Raw genomic sequence first — 8207 nt, 5'->3', positions numbered from 1 at the left:
GTTTTGGATGATGTTTTTTTTTCCTCACGGTAATGTCACAGCTTCCAAACGCTCTCAACGCAAAAGCCTACTCGCGCTCGTGATTCTTTAGCTCCGCCCACACGTCACCCCTCCAGCAGCTCGTTTTTTTCCGGAAAAAATCTGCACAGACTATCTTTCTCTTATGAATATAATAAAACTAAAGACTTTTTGGAATTATGAAGGATGCAGTACTACTCTATAGGTACTCAAGATTAACAGGATATTGAGTGAAAATGAGCATTTCACCCCCCCCCCCCCTTTAAGTGATTGTCTAGTTGCCTCAATATGTATTTGAATTTCTTCATTTAAATATACATGTCATTGAACTGCAGTTTCACATGCATTTTGGGAATGGAATATATGTTACGTTCATCTTATTTACTTTATTGACTTTTATTATTTTGCAAGATTTCCAACACCATTTTGACTACCACAAATATTTTATTTCAATTGTGTTTTTGTAATATCATTTAAAGCATAACACATTCATTTTGATTTAGATAGACTCATGCAATTTGTCAAATTAAATGCCTCTTTCTTTGATATTTTATAAGTTTAGTGTTGATATCTTAGATCATTTTGGGGACATTGTAAATGTGTTTGTGTACAGCATCTCATATCATTCCGGATATTAATGTGTGAGAGAGAGCATTTGTATTTGTGAACTGCAAGCTTCAGTGTGTTTCTCTCTTCATTCTGTAGGCACAGGGACTAACGCATGCTACATGGAGGAGATGTCAAACGTTGAGCTGGTGGATGGAGATGAGGGTCGTATGTGTGTGAACATGGAGTGGGGAGCGTTTGGGGACCGCGGGGAGCTGGATGACTTGTGCACAGAGTTTGATCGAGCTGTTGATGACCAATCCACTTACCCTGGGAAACAGCGGTGAGAGTTCAGACCTTGATACCTCATGCCATGTTAAGTTCCTGTTAGAGAAATGTTGGCATTTCTTATAGGGTTTCAGGTTTGAGACCAAGGATGGTGCATGTACAGGTACAGGATCAACCTAGATGTCAGGTTTTTGCTCTGGCTTCCAGTCACGCATGAAATAGATTTTTTAAGTGCTATAACTTATTTATAGATGACTCAATAAAAATACATTATGGATATGCTTGCAGAATTTAAACCTAATGCACCTCTTAGATCATTCGATTCAGGTCAGCTTAGTGCAAGGCCTAGGGTACTTTTCAAACATGATGAAACTGCGTTTACTGCTAAACTGCCTGCAGCTGGAACCTACTTCAAGGGGCTCCCAGATTTGTCCCAAAAGCAGTCCATACTGTCCAAACTGAAAACCCATTTTTACTCTTTAAATCAAAATGGATTAAATTGAATAAAAAAATTAATTAAAATTAAAAAATACCATAAAATGTAACTTTTTTATTCTTATGATACCTTTTTGCCTTTTTTGGAGCTTTATAAATAACAGTGGGGAGGAAAATGACCAGCAAATGTTTCTGTTTGCATTCTAATCAAGAACGAAAATCATGCCACTTAATGGTCATGTATTAATTTAGGTGACATGTCCCATGAGTGCATTATTTAGTTTCCTTATTGTCCTTTTATTTACAGTTGCAGGAAAAGTATAGATTGAAAACCATGGATTGACCAAAAATGGATCTCATCTTCATCAGTCGCTGCTTAAATTGTAATAGAGAGTTACACTTTTAAATGATCCAATTCAAACAGAAAACAAATATTCTCACATTATGTAATCAGTATGAAACATGCAGGTGCTACGGAGATGAGTCACTGTCACAGACTTCATCTCTTACAGCACTAGTGTAACAATAAATTATGACATTACAATAAGTTAAAACATGAATGCAGTGTACTTGCTGTTTTTCCTTAACAAATTCATAATAATATCTACCGGTGCACTGTGGCAATCCTTTTTGGCGTGCACTTGAGCTCTTATTAGGCTTTGTAGACAATTAAAAATCATTATGATTTATATGGTTTATTAATAAAAGTGTGACTAATAGTTGTCTAATGCTTTTTTGACTTCTTTCTAGTTGACCAGAAAAATCTTTAGTCGAGGGCAGCCCTTATGCATATTGACTATTGTTTATGAGAAGCATACATATAAGAGGCTGACAATTAGCTAAATATATCTTATACTTCTTTAATTAAAGACACTTAGCCTGCATTTTTTAAATCTTTATTTGAATGTGGCAATTAACATTTTTATTTTAAAACCTATATTTGAATATGGCAACATAATATAATCTCTGACAGAGACTATCAGCCAATCACTATGTGCTTAGTTAATTAGTATGCTGACATCATCCATAGCAACGAGGTCAGCCCTGCCCTTACTCTGAGCTTAAGGGGCCGTTCAAATATCGCGTCTTTTGCGTGCTCAAATGCGTTATTTCCAATGTAGGCCCCTAAGGCTTCTGTCTATTCCTAAGTAAAAGTTTTTCTCAGCAGTCTCAATATTAACCATATAGCGAATATGCTTTGTCTTTGTCTCAAACTCTCTAGCGCCACCAATAAGCCAGATTCGCACTTCTGCTAATAACCTTTGAACCGTAAAGAAGGATAATTTGCTCATACCTAGTTGAATGCACACCGAAATTAAATTTTCTACGGGTAAAGATTTTTCACAATTGAGAATTTTGCAAAACAAAATTAACTTTTTCAAATTCGTTCTTCGACCTTTTCACCAAAATTTGCTCAATCACTTTTAGAGCATTCTGTCAAAAAGAGCTTTATAATAGACCAAACTGTATGTGTAAACTGTGTTAACAAATTTGACAATGTTTGTGCAAACGCACAACGCTTTAGTTAATTCTGACTAAACTTGCTATTAACAAGCATGGCTTGAGGGCACATGAGTAGTTTCGCCACCTACTGGTCAAAAGATAGAAAACAATGACATTTCTGCTTATTACTTCTGTCCAGTTTAGCCATAAATAACTCATTAGATTAGTTCCGGCATTCCGAACGATGCCTAATTTTTCTATGCCTTTTTGGGCATCTACTATTTTGAGTTTTGTAGTAAAATGCTGTATCAATAAAAATGTCTTAAACAGGGGTTTCCAGCTCTGCTCCTGGACAGCTACCATACTGCAGAGTTCAGCTTCAACCCTAATCAAACACATCTGATCCAGCTAATCAAGCCCTGCATCCCAATGTTCATACCATCCATTCTAAATAGTATGTGAGATTTAGAATAAGTCTGTCCCAGAGAATAGTATGTCGAAAAGAGTATGCCAAAAGTTCCCGAATTGTCTCAGTAGTGTGTACTTTTTATTTATGCATTACTGAGGGACGATGAATAATTTCTTTACTTCTTTCTGTCACTTTTCAGGTATGAGAAGATGATCAGCGGGATGTATCTTGGTGAGATCGTCAGAAATGTCCTCTTGGACTTCACTGACAAAGGTCTGCTTTTCCGCGGCAAAGCTTCAGAAAGACTGAAAAAGCGCGGCATCTTTGAAACCAAGTTCCTGTCGCAGATTGAGAGGTGTGTGTGTGTGTGTGTGTGTGTGTGTGAGAAGAATCCAACACCAGACATTTGCATCTAGAAACATTGGTATCTGAGCCTCAGGGGCCTTCTGGTTTACTTCAGATAATATTTAAATTCTAAGCACACTGATTATGTCCAATATTATTCAATAAGCCTAAGGCATCTTGGCACATATAATTAGATTGGTGTTATTTTCTTTTGTTCAATCATAAGATAATATTCCAATGACCACCCATAAAATTTAGCTTGATTTGGCGTGTTTTTGTGTATCTTTTTGGCATGTATATTCCATATTATATGTCCTTTGGAGAAGAAATGCAGCTGAATTGTTTTTTTGTTTACTTTAATTTAGTTAAACTTGTAGGAGGAGATACGCTATAGCCTACAGATTGTTCTGTGACTGTTGATCATTAGTCAACATAATCAATCGGGCTCTTTCTTGCAGCGATCGTTTGGCACTGAGGCAAGTTCGTTCCATCCTGCAGCACCTGGGTTTGACCAGCAGTACGTGTGACGACAGTATCCTTGTGAAGGAAGTTTGCAGTGTAGTGTCCAAACGGGCAGCCCAGTTGTGTGGAGCTGGTCTGTCGGCCGTGGTGGACAAGATACGAGTGAACCGTGGCCTTGAGAAACTCAGCATCACCGTAGGAGTGGACGGCACGCTCTACAAACTCCACCCACAGTGAGTAACCAGAAGGATGCTGGGCTAAGAATAGAAACTATAGGTTGACATTCTGCATGTAGCATGTGGGCTTTTGTGAGGGGAGGGAAAAAACGAGCTTATGTCAGGGAAAAAAAATTGTTCCACAATAGCTTGACATGACAGCTTCAAATTATCTGTACCCTGTGATGCTTTGTTGATGTAGCAGAGGTGTTAAAGCTGAGCAATAAATCATATGCCCCTAGATAGCTTATAGTATTTATGAGGTCTCGATCTTCCATCTTTCACCTCAGTCACCCTAAAAACTGATTAATTCGTAAAAATCAATGATCCTTTTACATTGGCTGAAAACAGCAGATTGTATATAGCAATATTTCTCACAGAGCACCACAAGTAGTGCACAGTTATAGGTTCTGTTTAGCTAGTGCGCGTACATCTGGTGTGAGTCAGACAGCAAGACAAGATGGCAAAGAGTTGTTTTCTGCAACTTATTACACTTAACTCATTTTTTAAATTTTTTTTATATGTCAAGCAGTTCTCTGCTATATGCATCAAACTAAAACTTTGACCTTTTGAAACAGTTAGATATAAGAAGCCTATTATGAAAATTATTCAGATATTGCATGCTCTTGTGATATGCATATTGCGATTTTTACATTTTCGGTATTTCGATAATTTCGATGTATCATGCAGCCCTAAAATACAAGCATCCAAGAAGAAAGTCACTTTCATGTATTTTTTTTTATTTATTTTTTTTAACATATGTTATCTTGAGGTTTCCCTGTACTTATGGCCAGCTTACTAAAGCCAGTTTATACTAGCCAGTGTGAACCCTGCTCATGATGCTTAAGTTGGTGGAATAACATTTATCCATACACAGCCTTAAGTCAGATTTTTATCTGCCAGTTTAATGGAAGCGTCAGTGACTGTGTACTATCAAGCTTTTGATCAAACTACCATTAAAAATTAGCCTAAACCTCCCTGAAGGAACAAATCGGCTTTTAAACATTGTTTTCAAATGCCCCCCTCCTAACTTATTTAGAGTCGCATTTGAAAGGAGTAATTTTTTGATTAAAAAATGACAAATGTTTTGTGCTGAGAAAACGGTATTGAATATTGTAGCAAAAATTAGATTTGAAATTTTCACATTCAAAGGCTTATAGTGGGACTTTTTTTTTTTCAATGATCATTTTAACAGAAAACAAAAAACACTTCTATTTTCATTTAGGCTTTGAAGTAAACTGAGTTTGTGATGAGATTTGATTTCCACATAAGCAAAAGGAAGCCAAGCTAAGCATATTCCCTGATTTGGGTGGTTCAGTTTTATTCACACTTTTAGTCTGTGGAAAAAAGAACAGCTTTATTTTCTGCCTTAACTTTTTCAATAGAAAGTAAGTCAGCAGGCTTTTAGATAGAGTTCTGTGTTTTTATTATTACCTGAAAATAAAGCTATCAAAAATCTTTGTCTTTTTTTTTATAAAGAATAATAAAGCTGAAATGTAATAAAACTGGGGAAAATACTTAGCTCATACTATGATTTACTCAATCAGAAGTCCTGTTGTTCATCCATGCTGGCTCTCTTTTGTTTCGTCAGCTTTTCTACCATTATGCGGGAGACCTTAAGAGACCTGGCACCCAACTGTGAGGTTGATCTCGTCCAATCAGAAGATGGCAGTGGAAAAGGTGCTGCCCTCATCACGGCTGTGGCTTGTCGATTAAGAGATGCTGGAAAGAAATGACTGAACAAAATACTATAAAGGGAAAAAGATTATAAGAGAGAAATTACATGATGAGCTTCCTTTTTTGCCATAATGTCACCTTAATGAAAAAACACTCCTGTCTGTGAATGAATGTATCTTATTTATTTTTGTTCCATTTTATGGTTTTGGTCATTAATTGCATGGACTTGGCATATGCTGGTGAGGGATTGTTCATAAAAAAAAGGGGGGAAAATCAAGCAGAAGAAAAACTAACTATTATATATATTTACATTGTTAATGATTTGAATTACTGTACTGTCTGAGATTTTATTCATCTGTTGAGCTGTGAAGTTGGTGTGTAAACAGAATTTTTATTTTGGGGTGAACTCTTCTTTTTAAAGGAATAGCTCTCACAAAAATGTTAATCAGCTAAAAAAAAAAAAATAATAATAATAATAATTACCCTCATGGCCATCCAAGCTGAAGATAAGTTTTTTCAGTCATCAGAACAGACTTGCAGAAATGTAGCATTGCACCACTTGCTCACCAATGGATCGTCTGCACTGAATGGGTGCCATCAGAATGGATTACCTATGAATTATTGTGATTATTTATTTTTAATCAGCTGTTTGGACTCTCATCCTGACGGCACCCATTCACTGCAGAGGATCCATTGGTGAGCAAGTGATACAATGTTATATTCCTCCAAATCTCTTCAGATGAAGAAACAAACTCATCTACAGTATGTCATGGCAAGAGGATGAGTACACTTTATCAAGTTTTATTTCATTTTATTTTAAATTTTTTTTCCTTGAAATACCTTGAACGGTGATTCTTAAGCGAGGAAGGTCTTCTGCTTAATCTTAATTAGTGTCTGTGCTGCTGTTCCTGTAACTAAAGGACAGTCCTGCTGCTATTGGACCGAGTCGAACAGGTCCTGTGCTGGTCTGAAGAAAGCTGTCAGGCGAAAGCATTTTTAGGGCTAACTTGATGGTTTGAGGAAAACTGGCTTTAAGTGCTGGACTGTAAGTAACAGAATATAGTCCTGTATAATATCTACTTATGTAATACAAACACATGGATATATTGTGCACAGACAAGTAAATGTTGCTCTCCATGTTTAAATGCACAAAATTAATGGCACTGGCACTTTTTAGTTTGGAAATTGCAGGTGAAATTATCACCGTTAGATGTCAAGACTGAGACTCCCATTGTGAAAATGAACGTGTCAGATTGTGTCTTTTCTTGCAGCCCTGGTGAGATATTTATTATTGATGAATGCTCCCTTTGCTGATCAGAGTCAGGCTTCGCAGTTTATCATGTTGTGGATAATGTCAGGGTTTCTTCAACAGCTGTAAGGTGCAATTTTCTTTGAGCAATTATTGAGTGAGTGTCATTTTGTCTGACTTTCAATAAGGTGTCTTCTGCAAAGGTGTCCCTTTAGTCTAGTAATCACATAAGATCAAATTGGTAATTTTATTTGTATGTGATTTTGCTTATTTATCTACTTGATTAAACTGCTTGTTGAAGGTTGGATTAATTTTAATTTTACAGTGTAACATTTGCAAATTGCTTTTCATATTTCCCTTTGACATCGGCATTCCTGTTTTATTCACACTAGATTGGTTCCAGACAATAAAGATTGACATCACTGATATAAGTGCATTCCCAGTCGCCAAAATTGATGGAGCATACAAGAAAATGTCAGGTCATCTATTTTTGTATGTAATTTCATTCTGCACACAAAAGCAGCGCAGAAATATCCCTCCGGCTAAGTTTTTTTTTTTTCCTGCATGAACACTGCAGGCTCTGGCATCAGGAAATGTACACATGCATAATACATTATATGCCTTTATGTTGGTTAGTGGTTGTAGTTGGTTATGCATTAAGCTTTAAACTATTTAATGCATCATTGCTGAATAAAAATATTAATTTCTTTCTTTCAAAAAATTTGTTTTTACTGATCCCAAACATTTTAAAGGTAATATATAAATATGTGGTTGTACAGTATGGCTAGAATTAACTTTTTAACTATTGTATTCAGACAGATGTTAATACTTCCTTAAGGCATACAGTAGTTAGTTCACTTGGTCATTATTTAATCACTGTCCGACTAACAAAATAAGAGTTGCGAAGCTCTTTTCCATATAACAAGGAAGAAAAATTTAAGAAAAAAGTGCAAATAATGTTACAGCTGTGTGAAGAATACCCAGATGTACTGGAAGTAAGAGGAACACTCCCATTGAGTTATAAGTAGAAATATTTTAATTCTGTGCTGAATTAGCCTTACTAGTCACCAATATGCTTCTATATAGTGCTCGGTGATTGCACAATATCCTTACATCTTAA

The 8207-nt window shown here is 36.1% G+C and overlaps 1 protein-coding gene across 1 annotated transcript in view; it reads left to right on the top strand.

Moving 5' to 3' along the window:
- The window catches only part of hk2 (hexokinase 2), a 39140-nt gene extending 31397 nt beyond the window's left edge, over nucleotides 1-7743 (top strand). The window contains exons 15-18 of the mRNA XM_026245037.1: nucleotides 724-907; nucleotides 3339-3494; nucleotides 3943-4179; nucleotides 5753-7743. Coding sequence (XP_026100822.1) covers nucleotides 724-907; nucleotides 3339-3494; nucleotides 3943-4179; nucleotides 5753-5897 — 722 coding nt within the window. The 3' untranslated portion in view covers nucleotides 5898-7743. The remainder of the gene's footprint in view (nucleotides 1-723; nucleotides 908-3338; nucleotides 3495-3942; nucleotides 4180-5752) is intronic.
- The last annotated feature ends 464 nt before the right edge of the window (nucleotides 7744-8207 follow it).

Source organism: Carassius auratus, chromosome 5, assembly GCF_003368295.1.
Source record: "Carassius auratus strain Wakin chromosome 5, ASM336829v1, whole genome shotgun sequence".
Classification (NCBI taxonomy): Eukaryota; Metazoa; Chordata; class Actinopteri; order Cypriniformes; family Cyprinidae; genus Carassius; species Carassius auratus.
The sequence above is the reverse complement of the archived record's forward strand: the minus strand, read 5'-3'. Positions and strand labels throughout refer to the sequence as shown.